Genomic DNA, 16,434 nt, shown 5'->3' with positions numbered 1-16,434 from the left:
GATAACTAACGTTTCACTATTTTACTGAAATTCACTGAGGATGGTCCTCCCCTTCCTCATCTGAGGAGCCTCCACTGGTCAACAACCATTCTTTCATTTCTCATCCACACATCTTGCTGTTGTTTACCACCCCAAAACACACATGGTTGTATCTACACTTGGCTAAGCAACGGTGCAGTAGTGAAAGTTGTGTGAGTCTTTACAGTACTGATATTAACAAAGTAAGCTGTGGGAATTCACTAACCGGTGAACAGAACAAAGCTGTACAACCAGTTAACTGTAGACCAAGGGCCATCACTACATGATCATTCGGATCAAGAGTTCACATTTCATGCTCCCAAAGAGTGCCCAGTTTGAAAAAGAATTAACTTAAAACACACATCATTTTTTTTATTTTACTCCTGACTCGAGGCCTACAGTGCAGAGTTTATTTTGGATTCACATTGTACACAGAGGAAGATATGAGGTTTCATTAGCTCTGTTGATTGTCTGTGGCAGGGCGGGCATGTGTGTTGTTCCTACTCTTCAAGTTGTAGACAGACTTCCACTCGGGCTTGAGAAATGGAGGGAGCTTTGCTAGTAGTGGGAAGAAGGCAGCAGACACAGATGTTAAGCTTCGTTTAGAAGTCTCTACTGTAGAAAGTTAGGCATGCAATGGGGTTACAGTGGAATGGCAAGGCAGTGCGGGGTGGGCAGTTTGGGCCAGCAGAGGGGACAAAAAGCTAACCATGTAGAAGGAAAAAATAAAAAAATAAAAAAAATCCATGTGAGGTTATTTACTATTATAAACTAGGTGGATCGAGCAATGAATGTTGATTGGCTGACAGCCGTGGTATGTCAGACCGTGTACCACGGGTATGACAAAACATCTTTCTACCTCTAATTACATTGTTAACCAGTTTATAATAGAATAAGGCACCTCGGGGGTTTGTGGTATATGGCCAATATACCACGGCTAAGGGCTGTATCCAGCATGACGTGTTGTGTCGCGCCTAAGAACAGCCCTAAGCCATGATATATATAGGCCATATACCACACCCCCTCGTGCCTTATTTCTTAAAATACACGAGTTGGGAATGAGAGCATAAATTGATTCAAGACAAAAATTTCTCCTTCTGATATAGTCTCAGATTAAAATCAATTAGACGGACTATATCTTCCATGTTTAATATTTCAATCTTAAACCTTTCGAGTTGAACCTATGAGTATGAAATTCACCAAACAGAGACAAAGTGGATCTTGGTGCAGTCATTCCCAACCCTCCATTCCCTGTCGACAGAACACAGTGCCTGGAACAGTATTGACCATGGTGCCATCATGGTTAAACTGGCCTTAGGTGTGGGTGACGTTGACACACACACACACACACGAATGACAATTCTATACATCTATTTTCAAGGATGCATCTTCATGCCTGGAATGTTGAATAACACATTCACCCATCACAGTCCCCTCAAAACCAAAAAGAGACAGCAAGTTATAAAACGCAATGATGTATCCCACTCTGGCTGTGAGCTGCGGTAATCTTTATCCTCAGCTCGTCCCTTTTTATGACACTATTAAAAAAAATCAATTTCATTGCAATTATAATACTGCAATATGACCATACATTACAACACTATATAAAGAGAAGACTCCTGTGTCAAAATATGTGTTAGCTAAATGAATGAAATTAGGTACAGTGATAATATATTATATTCATGTGAAAATATATACCCTTGAGTCAAGGCATCCCATTCACATCTTAAAGTGGAAACCCTCATTTTCCAAAAATCGACCCCGAATAATTTTCAAAATAATACATTTATCATCAGTTGATGTAGTAAGTGACTGGCAATCAGCCATGAATATAGTGGGGGAGTAGATCATCATAAATATATCTACTTCACATTTTAGTGTGATATTAATCATCTCAATGAAGTGCTATATATGAACAATTTTGTCCCTTTTAACTCTGCAGATAGTTATTTTACAGGCACGTCAGGGTCTCCAGTAGTGAATCTTCTATCCCAACATCACATAATTCTAAAAACAAAAATGAATCTAATCATGATCTGTTAACTGCCATAAAAAAATATTCTACATAACCACGTTCATCTCATCTAAACATCAACCTGCTCTTGAAGACAGGATTGTTTTTCAGAGGACATAAGGTAGTCAGAACATACTTTTTTTAATCATTCCAGATAGAAAAATCTATTGGAATTGGTGCTCTTTCCTGTACCCTTTTTTGAAACAGAACTGGCAATTGTGACTTGAGCTACACCCACTAGGCTCTGAGGACAAAGAGGTACCGAAGCTCCAGCCGAGAGGGTAACAGACACCCTGCTTGTATCGGTCACGTGCATCAAGACGGCACAGGACAGAACCCCACACACCCAGAAAACACACAATAGAGAAACCAAGATAAAAATGTATAATATGTCCTTTCCAGTTTGAGGTGATAGGTCAGAGGCAGCAATGTACAACTGAAGACAAACATATCAAAACGCCAGATGAGCAGAGATGAGAACGGGGGAAAACAAAAACGGAGCGAGAGAGAGAAAGAGTTAATTTTGCCATGGTGTGTGCACCTGGCGTTGGCAGCACAGCAGCCCAGGTTACCTGCAGTGAGCCAGGCAGGGACCAGGGAGGGAGGAGGTGAGGTCTGGGGCCCAGGTCAGGAGCACCGCTAGGCTACCTCTTCCGGTGGGTTAGGACTACCCAGGCCACTACAGCAGCTAGGGCCACCAGGGCAGCTCCCCCGTAAAGCAGCACTGGAAGCTCCAACTTGGGCTCTGGTTCCATTTGCACCGGGGTCTGCTCAGCTGGGGCCACAGGGGTCTCCACAGAGGCTGGGGGTGCCTCCAGGACAGGCGCTGCTGCCAGCTCCAGCACAGTCTCTGACTGAGGTTCAGGCTGGGGCTCCTCTGGAACGGGCTCTGGCTGGGGTGGTGCTGCTGCGACTGGCATTGGGACTGGCTCTGGGACTTGCTCTGCTGGTTGGGGAGTAGGGGGCACCTTGGCGGGTGCTGCCTCAACAGGGGTAGGATCAACCACAGGGGCTGGTGCAGGGGGTTCGGGCTCTGACAGGACCGCCGACAGGGGAGCAGAGGTCTCAATGACGACCGGCTCCTCCAGATATCCCACCACAGGCTCTGGGAATGCTGGGACAGGAGGTGGGGTGTCATCCCTAAACTCCACCCTCAGCTCAGCCAGCTCGCTCTCCGTCCCCAGCACGCTCAGCATGATCTCCTGCAGCTCAGGCTCCTCTGCCCCGCCCTCACCCTCCTCTGCGTCTTCTCGCTCCACGTGCACGATGTCAGAGTTGGACGAGTTGTTCTCGCTGCGCTCTTCTGCGAGGTTGCCCTCGTTGCTTTCCAGGCGCTTGATGTCTTCGGGATGGTCCATCATGTCCACCTGTGCCCAGGACTCGTGGCCTGCCAGAGACAGACGTAAGCTTTCTGTCTGCCAGCTGTCCAACCCACTGCTGACTCCGGTGCCCAGCAGTGATGTGGGAAGCTGCTCTCCAGACAGGATATAGATGTCGTTGCTGTCCTCGGCTATGGTCAAGCCTTGCTGCTCCTCTTCCTCCAGGCTAAACACTGTACCCTGAGAGGGAGAGCAAGTTCAGTGGTCAGTATGGAACCACAAAAATAACAAGCATTGCATTTTCCCATTAAATAAAGTGCTGATGGGTGGGATATAATAAGCTTATGACCTTGTGGGATAAATAAACAAGACTGACATTTCAAAATGGGCAAAACCTCTGCCACTACTGGTCCACTGCTAAGAAAAGGTGCGGATCCTCCCAATTCTTGTCTATTTTAAAGCAATATCACAGTAAAAAGTGACGCACACCTCAGTAAAGTTCAATGTCACATCTTTCACTTATATTTGACAGGAGTTGCAATACAAAGGCTTTGATATGGTTTGGTAGTGTGCAGTCACCACCTGAAACCCCAACATCAGCCCATCTTGAGGCTACAGTACGCCATCGGTGTTATCGCAGACCTTTTGTCTCGACTTAAACTTCCAACTGGTCATTCTAAAGGAAAACACTGAGGATATCACAATCTAATGAAGATTTGTGGTTTAACATTTAGAGTTGCTGTATGGCCCTACCCTGGTCTTGATGAAGTCGACACCATTGACAAAGGGCCATAGCCCACGGGAGTGATCGACTAGAGTAAAACCTATTTAGAACAGCTGCATCTTATTTACTGGGACATAAAGTCATTCTGATAGTGGTGACAGACTTCTATAAAAGGTATCCTCAGAGAGCTGCCGGTCTGTAGCTGCTCTTAAGTAACTGAATATAGGGCAATGGGCACAAGCTTGAAAACAAATTAAACACAATGGTATATACTCCCAACCAAACTATTGTGACACAGGTTTCTGTTTGTATGCGCATCTCTTCTTATGGTATCAATATCAAATGATCAAAGTAGTGTCTATAGTATGTCAAAATGTAACTTGTCTAAATACATACATACATACATACATACATACATACATACATACATACATACATACTGCTCAAAAAAATAAAGGGAACACTTAAACAACTCAATGTAACTCCAAGTCAATCACACTTCTGTGAAGTCAAACTGTCCACTTAGGAAGCAACACTGATTGACAATACATTTCACATGCTGTTGTGCAAATGGAATAGACAACAGGTGGAAATTATAGGCAATTAGCAAGACACCCCCAATAAAGGAGTGGTTCTGCAGGTGGGGACCACAGACCACTTCTCAGTTCCTATGCTTCCTGGCTGATGTTTTGATCACTTTTGAATGCTGGCGGTGCTTTCACTCTAGTGGTAGCATGAGACGGAGTCTACAACCCACACAAGTGGCTCAGGTAGTGCAGCTCATCCAGGATGGCACATCAATGCGAGCTGTGGCAAGAAGGTTTGCTGTGTCTGTCAGCGTAGTGTCCAGAGCATGGAGGCGCTACCAGGAGGCAGGCCAGTACATCAAGAGACGTGGAGGAGGCCGTAGGAGGGCAACAACCCAGCAGCAGGACCGCTACCTCCGCCTTTGTGCATAGAGGAGCAGGAGAAGCACTGCCAGAGCCCTGCAAAATGACCTCCAGCAGGCCACAAATGTGCATGTGTCTGCTCAAACGGTCAGAAACAGACTCCATGAGGGTGGTATGAGGGCCCGACGTCCACAGGTGGGGGTTGTGCTTACAGCCCAACACCGTGCAGGACGTTTGGCATTTGCCAGAGAACACCAAGATTGGCAAATTCGCCACTGGCGCCCTGTGCTCTTCACAGATGAAAGCAGGTTCACACTGAGCACGTGACAGACGTGACAGAGTCTGGAGACGCCGTGGAGAACGTTCTGCTGCCTGCAACATCCTCCAGCATGACCGGTTTGGCGGTGGGTCAGTCATGGTGTGGGGTGGCATTTCTTTGGGGGGCCGCACAGCCCTCCATGTGCTCGCCAGCGGTAGCCTGATTGCCATTAGGTACCGAGATGAGATCCTCAGACCCCTTGTGAGACCATATGCTGGTGCGGTTGGCCCTGGGTTCCTCCTAATGCAAGACAATGCTAGACCTCATGTGGCTGGAGTGTGTCAGCAGTTCCTGCAAGAGGAAGGCATTGATGCTATGGACTGGCCCACCCGTTCCCCAGACCTGAATCCAATTGAGCACATCTGGGACATCATGTCTCGCTCCATCCACCAACGCCACGTTGCACCACAGACTGTCCAGGAGTTGGCGGATGCTTTAGTCCAGGTCTGGGAGGAGATTCCTCAGGAGACCATCCGCCACCTCATCAGGAGCATGCCCAGGCGTTGTAGGGAGGTCATACAGGCACGTGGAGGCCACACACACACACACACACACACACTACTGAGCCTCATTTTGACTTGTTTTAAGGACATTACATCAAAGTTGGATCAGCCTGTAGTGTGGTTTTCCACTTTAATTTTGAGTGTGACTCCAAATCCAGACCTCCATGGGTTGATCAATTGGATTTCCATTGATTATTTTTGTGTGATTTTGTTGTCAGCACATTCAACTATGTAAAGAAAAAAGTATTTAATAAAATTATTTTTCATTCAGATCTAGGATGTGTTATTTAAGTGTTCCCTTTATTTTTTTGAGCAGTGTATATATATTTATTGTTCTGTACAAAGTTAATTCCAACCAGTGGTGTGAATGGAAACTTACAACCGGGTCAGAAGCCTGATGTTTTTTTATTTTATTTAACTAGGCAAGTCAGTTAACAATCAATTCTTATTTACAATGACGGCCTACCCCGGACGACGCTGGGCCAATTGTGCGCCGCCCTATGGGACTCCCAATCACGGCCGGATGTGAGGCAGCCTGGACATAATCTAATCTAACAGTCATTTTGGCTGTAGAGCAGGGATCCTCAACTAGATTCAGCTGCGGAACGATTTCTTCTTGAGATGATGGTCGGAGGGCCGGAACATAATTACAAATAATTTGTAGACCGCAAACTCACCGCAAGGAGCCCAAACACATAATACTCAACTAAAACAATTTCAAACCTTGCTTACATTTGTATATGATCATGTGTCTCTCTATCATGCGTGGGAATACCCTGCTGTAGATTGAATCTGGGTCTGGGGAGGCAGGTAGCCTAGTGGTTAGTGTTGGGCCAGTAACCGAAAGGTTGCTAGATCGAGTCACCGAGCTGACAAAGTACAAATCTGTCTACCTCCCCCTGAACATGGCAGTTAACCCACTGTTCCTAGGCAGTCAATGTAAATAAGACTTTGTTCTTAACCGACTTGCCTATCTAAAAAAATCTAAATTGCATTCTATTAGCCACAGTACTGCTCCAATAGTTCCATTTAGGCCTATACAGTGCATTTGGAAAGTATTCAGACCCCTTGACTTACGTTACGTTAGACTTATTCTAAAATGGATTACATTATTTATTTTCCTCAATCTACATAATGACAAAGCAAACAGGTTTTTAGAAATGTTTGCAAATGCATTAAAAATAAAACAGAAATACCTTATTTACATAATTATCAGACCCTTTGCTGTGATACTTCAAATTGAGCTCAGGTGCATCCTGTTTCCATTAATCATCTTTGAGATGTTTCTACAACTTGGAGGCCACCTGTTATAAATTAAATTGATTGGACATCATTTGGAAAGGCACACACACCGGCCTTTACTAGGTCCCACAGTTGACAGTGCATGTCAGAGTAAAAACAAAGCCATGGGGTCTAAGGAATTGTCCGTAGAGCTCCGAGACAGGATTGTGCCGAGGTACAGATCTGAGGAAACAAACCAAAACATTTCTGTAGCATTGAAGGTCCCCAAGAACACAGTGGCCTCCATCATTAAATGGAAGAAGTTTAGAACCACCAAGACTCCTGGAACTGGCCACCCGGCCAAACAGCAATTGGGACAGAATGGCCTTGGTCAGAGTGGTGACCAAGAACCCGATGGTCACTCTGGCAGAGCTTCAGAGTCCCTCTGTGGAAATAGGAGAACCTTCCAGAAGGTCAAATCTCTGCAGCACTCCACCAATCAGGTCTTTATGGTAGAGTGGCCAGACGGAAGCCACTCCTCGATTAAAAATAAAATTAAAAAAAAGGCACGACAGCAGCTGGGAGTTTGCCAAAAGGCACCCAAAGGACTCTCAGACCATGAGAAACAAGATTCTCTGGTCTGAAGAAACCAGGATTGAACTCTTGACCTGAACGCCAAGCATCACGTCTGGAAGAAACGGTGAAGCATGGTAGTGGCAGGATCATGCTGTGGGGAGAATTGTCAGAAGCAGGGACTGGGAGAGTAGTCAGGATCGAGGGAAAGATGAACAGAGCAAAGTACAGAGATCCTTGATCAAAACCTGCTCCAGAGCGCTCAGGACCTCAGATTGGGGTGAAGGTTCACCTTCCAACAGGACAACGACCCTAAGCACACAGCCAAAACAACGCAGGAGTGGCTTCGGGACAGGTCTCTGAATGTCCTTGAGTGGCCCAGCCAGAGCCCAGACCTGACCCCAAACAAACATCTCTGCAGAGACCTGAAAATAGCTGTGCAGCTATGCTCCCATTCCGATTTGCAGAGAATGCGAGAAACTCCCCAAATACAGGTGTGCCAAGCTTGTAGCTTCATACCCAAGAAGACTTGAGGCTTTAAATCGCTGCCAATGGTGCTTCAACAAAGTACTGAGTAAAGGGTCTGAATACGTATGTGAATGTGCTTTCAGTTATTTAAATAATTTTTGCAATACCCCATAATGCTGTGTCATTATGGGGTATTGTGTGTAGATGAGGGAAAAAAACAATTTAATCCATTTTAAGCTGTAACATAAATTGTGGGGGGAGGGGGAAATCAAGGGGTCTGATTACTTTCCGAACGCACTGTGTTTTTAGATGTCAATATTTGCCCAGGTAGGTAAGTTGGTAGGAGGCTATTCAGGCACATTTAATAAAAAGGGAGATCTTTGTGTAGGAAGCTTGAACATCAGCACTTAAGGTGGCTGCATCGCGTGTCAGACGGTGTGAAAATGGCTGCCTCTGAGCTCAGACTAAATTCCCACAGAGCACAGTAGGGGTGGCAGGGTGCCATGGACCTGACAGGATGGATCTGACAGCACTGACTGAGTCAGCCTAATCCACATCTCCCCCATGAAAAGATAAGGTTAAACTATTACGGTTCATTCAGGTAGGCTAAATAACAGCTCTGGTACATTTATCTTCTATTCAAACAGGCTTGCAAATGACTACTTATTTGCATCGGACTCACAGAACATTTTCCTAACTAAAAAATGGGGCCCATATTGTATCTATGTAAAATACAGGCGTTTGAGCTACGGGACTATGGCCTGACTGAAGGTTATTCTCCTTACAAGGACATTCTCTGAGGCCAGGCTGCATCCCGGGAGGCCAGGCAGGGGATTAAAACTAAACGCCAACCCTTCCTAGCATGCACTCTCTGGGTGTAAGCGGATTTGCGTGTGGGAGAGCAGTTGACATCATTTTTTTTTTTTTTAAACCCTCCTCTCTGGCCAGAGGTTTAAGTGGTTGGATAAAGAAGGGCAGCCATGTTGTGTGAGGGCCATATGAATAGGTCTCCATCTGGGACTAACAACCGTTGGGCCTAAAGACATAGGCATATTAAATAAATCTGCAGTAGACCTTCACCCAGTTACTAAAGCCAGAAAAATAAGTCATTTTCTTTGTTCTCAAAAGACCATATGGTAAAAGCTCTCCCCATCAGCAGGTTAAGTAGACCACCAATTACTCAGTAGCTAGCAGCTAAAAAAAACATTGAAAACATTACCAAAAGTGAAAATCTGATTTTCTAGGACACAGCATAAGCAGATACAAGTTAAATAAAATCTAGATATTTTGGCTACTTCATATGAAAATAAACACCAAACTTGAGATGTCCACACCTGTAGTCCTTAGCTCAACTCCCTGTATGAAATAATAAATGCACGCTCTTCAATCGATCGCTGCCCGCACCTGCCCGCTCGCCTAGCATCATTACTCTGGACGGTTCTGACTTAGGAATTTGTAGTTGTCTATATATTCTAGGTGTCTGGTTAGACTAAACTCTCCTTCCAGACTCATATTAAGCATCTCCAATCCAAAATTCGATCTAGAAAAATCGGCTTCCTATTTTGCAACAAAGCCTCCTTCACTCGTGCTGCCAAACATACCCTCGTAAAACTGACTATCCTACCGATCCTCGACGATGTCATTTACAAAATAGCCTCCAACACTCTACTCAGCAAATTGAATGCAGTCTATCACAGTGCCATCCATTTTGTCACCAAAGCCCCATATACTACCCACCACTGCGACCTGTATGCTCTCGTTGGCTGGCCCTCGCTTCATATTCGTCGCAAAACCCACTGGCTCAAGGTCATCTATAAGTCTTTGCTAGGTAAAGCGCCGCCTTAGCTCACTGGTCACCATAGCAGCACCCACTCGTTGCACGCGCTCCAGCAGGTATATTTCACTGGTCACCCCCAAAGACAATTCCTCCTTTGGCCGCCTTTCCTTCCAGTTCTCTGCTGCCAATGACTGGAACGAATTGCAAAAAAATAAAAAATAAATGACTGAAGCTGGAGTCTTAGATCTCCCTCTCGAACTTTAATATATACACATTTATTTTTTGCTCCTTTGCACCCCAGTATCTCTACTTGCACATTCATCTTCTGCACATCTATCACTCATGTTTATTTGCGAAATTGTAATTATTTCGCCACTACAGCCTATTTATTGCCTTACCTCCCTAATCTTACTTCATTTGCACACACTGTATATAGACTTTTCTATTGTGTTATTGACTGCACGTTTGTTTATTCCATCACACTGCTTTGCTTTATCTGGGCCAGGTCGCAGTTGTAAATGAGAACTTGTTCTCAACTAGCCTACCTGGTTAAATAAAAAAGAAATGAAAACACCTATATTCTTCAGTACCTTCCAATAACTTCACACACCACGTTGATACAAAAAGACAGTCGCTGTTGTACAACAGAGACTTTTGAGGTGTTGTGATCGGTTGTCAGGCGTGTTATAAAAAATAAAAATAATAATAATAAATAAAACAAACTCCATCCTCGCGACGACACACACAGAAAGACAAACACCTACTACACACACTGTTACCCTGAGAGGAAGTCAGACGGCCCCACACAGGAACAGCTCTTCCCAAACTACAGTGCCTTCAAAAAGTATTCACACTCCTTGACTTATTTCACTGTATTTTTTTTGTCAACGATCTACACAAAATACTTTGTTTATTCATGGAAAAATCAAACACTAATATTTTTATTAGATAAGTATTCAACCCCCTGTGTCAATACATGTTAGAATCACCTTTGGCAGCAATTACAGCTGTGAGTCTTTCTGGGTAAGTATAAGAGCTTTACACACCTGGATTGTACAATATTTGCACATTATCCTTTATAAAATGATTCAAGTTCTGTCAGGTTGGTTGTTTAGCAGGCAGCCATTTTCAAGACTTGCCATAGATTTAAGCTAATTTAAGCCAAAACTGTAACTAGGCCACTCAAGAACATTCAATGTTGTCTTGGTAAGTATCTCCACTGTATAATTTGGCTTTGCGTTTTAGGTTATCGTCCTGCTGAAAAGGTGGATGTCGCCCAGTGTGTTGGAAAGCATACAACCAGATTTTCCTCTAGGACTGTGCTTAGCTCTATTTCTTTTTATTCTAATACAACTCCCTAGTCCTTGCTGATGACAAACATGCCCATAACATGATGCAGCCACCACCATGCTGAAAATATGAAAATATTTTTCAAATGAGTGATTTGATTTTGATTTGAGTGGTACTCAGTGATGTGTTGCGTTGGATTTGCCCCAAACAATGCTTGTATTCAGGACAAAAAGTAAAATTTGCAGAATGTTTTGCAATATTACTTTAGTGGTGCCTTATTGCAAACAGGATGCATGTTTTGGAATATTGGTTATTCTGTACGGGCATCCTTTTCACTCCATCATTTAAGTTAGAAAACTGAGGGGTGGATCAACAACATTGTAGTTACTCCACAATACTATCACAGCCATTAAAAACTGTTTTAAAATCACCATTGGCCTCAAGAGAAATTCCTGAGCAGTTTCCTTCCTCGCCAGCAACTGAGTTAGTAAGGACGCCTGTATCTTTGTAGTGACTGGGTGTATTGATAACCCATACAAAGTGTAATAAACTTCACCATGCTCAAAGGGATATTCAAAGTCTGCTGTTTATTTTTACCAATCTACCAATAGGTGCCCTTTGCAAGGCATTGGAAAACTTCCCTGGTCTGTTAAATCGGTGTTTAAAATTCACTGCTCGTCTGAGGGACATCACAGATAATTGTATGTGTGGGGTACAGAGATAGGGTAGTCATTCAAAAATCATGTTAAACACCATTATTGTACACCCGGTTAGTCCATGCAACTTATTAAAATTTACTCCTGAAGTTATTTAGGCTTGCTATAACAAAAGGGTTGAATACTTAAATGACTCGGGCGGCGCACAATTGGCCCAGTGTCGTCCGGGTTTGGCTGTCATTGTAAATAAGAATTTGTTCTTAACCGACTTGCCTAATTAAATTTAAAAAAAATTTAAAATAACATTTTAACTCAGGCCATTTCAGCTTGTCATATTTTATTAACGTACTTCCACTTTGACATTAAGGGGTATTGTGTGTAGTGACAATCTGAATTTAATCAAATGTAAAATTCAGGCTGTAACAAAATGTGGAAAAAGACAAGGGGTGTGAATACTTTCTGAAGGCACTGTATGTACCACTCAACAATGCCGTGTTAAAAACGCCTGTACAAACAATGAGGGAAGTGATACCGCCACACAGTTAAACTTCTCAGGGTTGACACGTCGCTCCACTGAACCTATGAACAGTTACCACAACCTTAACGGTCAAGGTACAGTGAGGTTGTGAGTGATTAGTGATTACATAGGCTTTACATTTACATTTTAGTCATTTAGCAGACGCTCTTATCCAGAGTGACTTACAGTAGCAATTAGAGTTAAGTGCCTTGATCAAGGGCACAGACAGATTTTTCACCAAGTCAGCTTGGGGATTCAAACCAGAGACCTTTCGGTTACTGGCCCAACGCTCTTAACTGCTAGACTACCTGCTGCCTGACTAGGCTCCGATGTAAAAAAAAATGTTTTCATCCCCACACTAGTATCACATGTACAGCCACATCTAACATACAGTATGAGATCCTTCTAGTCAAGACTTGGAAGCCTGCATCACTTGAAATGAGAGCTGGTAGTTTGTCCCAGCAGGGTCTCAGTCACATGTGACTTGCTACCTGTCACCCAAACATGCCACAGCTCTTTGCCAACACAAATATTAGAACTGGGAACAGACTGGCTGACTTCATTTCACTCATTTTTCTTTGCTCCAAAATATATTGTGAAAGGATAATTGTTTTTTTTGTGTTTTATCCAATGTTAAAGGCCCAGTGCAGTCAAATACATGACTGTCCCTTGTTATATACACCCCCCCCCCCCCCCAGTTAGACACTGGTCTGGGTGTTCTGATAATGTACTTTATTTTTTATTTAAACTAGGCAAGTCAGTTAAGAACAAATTCTTATTTACAATGACGGCCTAAGAACAGTGGGTTAATAACGGCCTTGTTCAGGGGCAGAATGACAGATTTTTACCTTGTCAGCTTGGGGATTCGATCCAGCAACCTTCATTTACTAGTCCAACACTCTAACCACCTGCTGCCCCAAGACCGCTTACGTAACATAACAGAGGAGCTCCTGGTAGTCAGACACTGAGTGATTCATGCCGATATCAGACTCCATGCTCAGCCAGTCAGCCCAGAGCTGTCTAACCTTCCAGTATACTCAGATACGATTTTGTTTCTTAGAAACTATAATCCCATAGTAGTGAGTCGGTTTCAGCCCTAGGGCCCCATCCTAACAATGCCTCTCATTTAGTGTCGTGTGCTGCTATGAAATACCATCAAAAGGGGATTGATTCCCAGGAGGGGCCACTGGACACAGTAACATAATGGCCATTCAATATAGTCGCACAAGAGCGTTGTCAGTGACATATTACTGAGCCTAATCCCATCACTCCTCCCTCATCCAATTAATCCACTAACACTAAAGAGCAACAAAGCTATTCTAACCTACAGTGTCAAACGAGGAAGACATCATATTCCCTGTTAGGAAGTAGCTTTCATTCAAAAAAAATGATAAAAGGATCCAGTTGCCCCCAAGAGAGGCATGGCCTCCTTTCTTGTGTTAGGCCTACACCCAGCTGCAGCCAATCTATCACCAGGTTTATCCAGGAGGGTTTAATGTGAAGCAGCTGGCCTGATGGGAACAGCCACATGGATGAATGACTACACGTCTTCTACAAATTAACACCTCACTAAAAATGACCCGTTTGCCCTCATTTATGAGAAGGGTTTCAACAAGAGAGCCTGGTAACAGCCAGATAGCTGGACTGTGCTTGGCCTTGGAGCATCAGACAGAGGACCTTGAGACCAGGCGTCCAGAAAGCTTCCAGCACAAAAGGTTGTGTTGCTCTCGCTGTGTCAGTGTGTGTGACGCAGGTTGCATCAGGCAGCAGCAGTAGACACTGAACTGGGTTCAGCCATTAGCATAGATGCCCTGACCAACAGTATGAAGCGAATAAAAGTGACCATCCTACAGTGGGGATCTGACCTGGGTTCAGCTGTTAGCAGTTGAGAGGTAGCACTATAAGTAGGCCAGTCTGGCTCTGGTGATTTATTTCCTCAGCAGAGCCCGACACGCCAAAACAAAGAGATGCACTCAGCATTTCACCCCAGCAGAAGAGACATCTCTTACGTAACATGGCGGAGGGCTGTGCCGCCTGACAGACCAGAAAACACTCAGCAGCACCCCCCACCCCCAAAAAATATGATTTGTGCCCGTGTGTTTATAAGGCAACCAAAATTCAGTATATGTGAAAGTATTTGGGCATTTGCCTGACTAAGCTGCCCAGTTTGTAGCCTTTTGGCAAGTAACTTTACTATTGTGTGCTGCAACAGAGGTATCAAGTGCAATTTGAGAGCGCAACGTAAGCACACCTGTCACAAGCAGTTTCTGAGGGACACACCAAAATGAAACTTTATAACTGCATTCATTTTCAGAACATTTTAGCCTTCCTCTCCCAGATGACCTTAGACAAGGTGTCAGAGACAACATTTGTCCGGTCACTTCCTAGCGACAGGAGTTGCATCACCCATGACAAGGTCTGTAATACAACATGGCTGAATGTCCCCGTCAGAACACACACCCGCAGCAGTTTTCACTGTCGTGCTGAAGGACAGCAGTCAGTGATGTCTGAAGGACAGGGCTAGAAAGAGGGACAGGGTGTGTAGGGGTGTTCAAGGGCAAAGTTCAGATAACGACCTTTGCACCAGCCAAGTTTGACACACACACACACACACACACACACACACACACACACACACACACCCCTCCCTCTTAGATTAGCTACATATGGTTTTAGGCTCTCACACAGTTCCAGTATGTCACAGACCCAAACCCTTCATAGTGAACAGGTTCAAATACAGTCATACCCATGCTGGCCCATTTTGAATCAGAAGCCGTCCTTATTCAAAATGTCTCTAGTGTATTGCATTCCCCTTGCTTACTCACACACACACACACACACCCCCCCCCCCCCCCCCTCCCATGGCCGGGTCGGATTTATGAGATGCTGGTCTTGTTGTCCAATGAAGTGAACACGACATTGGGGGTCATAAATCCTTTTTGTTTCCTAATGTAATTAAACAAAAAAAGGCTTGGTCATCGTCAGAGCCACCAAACATAGGAGGGACCACGGTCACGAGGATGGCACGACGTACCCGTCATCTAAATCAATCTGCCACCCATCAGATTTACAGTTATAACTACAACCAATCAAAATCGCTCAATAAGCGATAAACCCAGGAGGCAGTTCGAGAATTCCTCGTTTGTAAAAGTTGCAAGACAGATGGAGGGAAAGTGCGGTGCATTCTGTTCTGTTCTAAATGCTCCGTCATAGAGGACTTTAGGGATTATTGTGTTCTAGGCACTGTGTTCAAACTGTCAACTCAGATATCCACACACTTCACATCACGGTCAAACGAGCTAAAACCAGATTCGGAGACGCGAGCCTTTCCCTACAGTCCAGAGTTCTTCAATTCCCCCCCCCCCCCCCCCCGCTACTACCAACCGTCTCTTACTAACTACGATCAATGTTCTCCCACAGTCCTCTACACAAACACTCACCACCAAAAAACACAAGATGAATGACCTACCTGATTGTGACCTGGCTCACCCAGCAACTATAGAGTAAGTGCTTCCCTGAGCCCAGAAAGAGTCCCCCCCAAAAAATGAGAGCGAGAGACAAAGGGAGGGAGGAGTGGAGAGAGAGAAGGGGGACCCAGTTGTAGCGAAGTGGAGCCACACACACCGCTGTGACAGAAGGACAGTAATGAAGCTTTAACTTCACACCACAGGAGGAGTTTCCACTGGCGTGTCATACCCACCCCCTCTACTCCACCCTCTCCCTGCGGTCCCAGCTCTAGCCTATGGACCATCCCTGACATACCAGTGGAAATGTGGCAAAGTTAGTATGGCCAAGGGACTGAGCACACAAACACTGGATTGGACCCAGTGATAATGTGATGGAGCAGAAGTGAGTCAGGGAGGTTGTATCAGAGATGGTCATGGTATGTTATCCCTTTACTGCCCCACAGCAATTCTTGTTCTCGCCACAAGACAAGGACAACCTTGTGTGTTTTTCTTTTCCCTAGGGCTTGCTACTGTAACGAATAGGCTACACAGTATCTGTATTGACAGCAGAACCACTTCTACATGTCCAGTGGCGGTAGGTGCCATTTAAGATTAGGGAGGATGTTTTGTCTTTATGAGCATGGCATTATTTTCATTAGAGCACATTGGATGACTCATTTATATTCCATTCACCCAGTT

At 44.6% G+C, this 16,434-nt stretch overlaps 1 protein-coding gene across 1 annotated transcript in view; it reads right to left on the bottom strand.

Moving 5' to 3' along the window:
- Positions 1-375: 375 nt before the first annotated feature.
- LOC106573187 (bcl-2-like protein 13) overlaps positions 376-16,434 on the bottom strand; it is a 39,343-nt gene continuing 23,284 nt past the window's right edge. Inside the window, exon 7 of the mRNA XM_014147959.3 lies at positions 376-3,591. Within this exon, the coding sequence (XP_014003434.1) occupies positions 2,677-3,591 (915 nt within the window). The 3' untranslated portion in view covers positions 376-2,676. The remainder of the gene's footprint in view (positions 3,592-16,434) is intronic.

Source organism: Salmo salar, chromosome 16, assembly GCF_965601325.2.
Source record: "Salmo salar chromosome 16, fSalSal1, whole genome shotgun sequence".
Taxonomy (NCBI): Eukaryota; Metazoa; Chordata; class Actinopteri; order Salmoniformes; family Salmonidae; genus Salmo; species Salmo salar.
The sequence above is the reverse complement of the archived record's forward strand: the minus strand, read 5'-3'. Positions and strand labels throughout refer to the sequence as shown.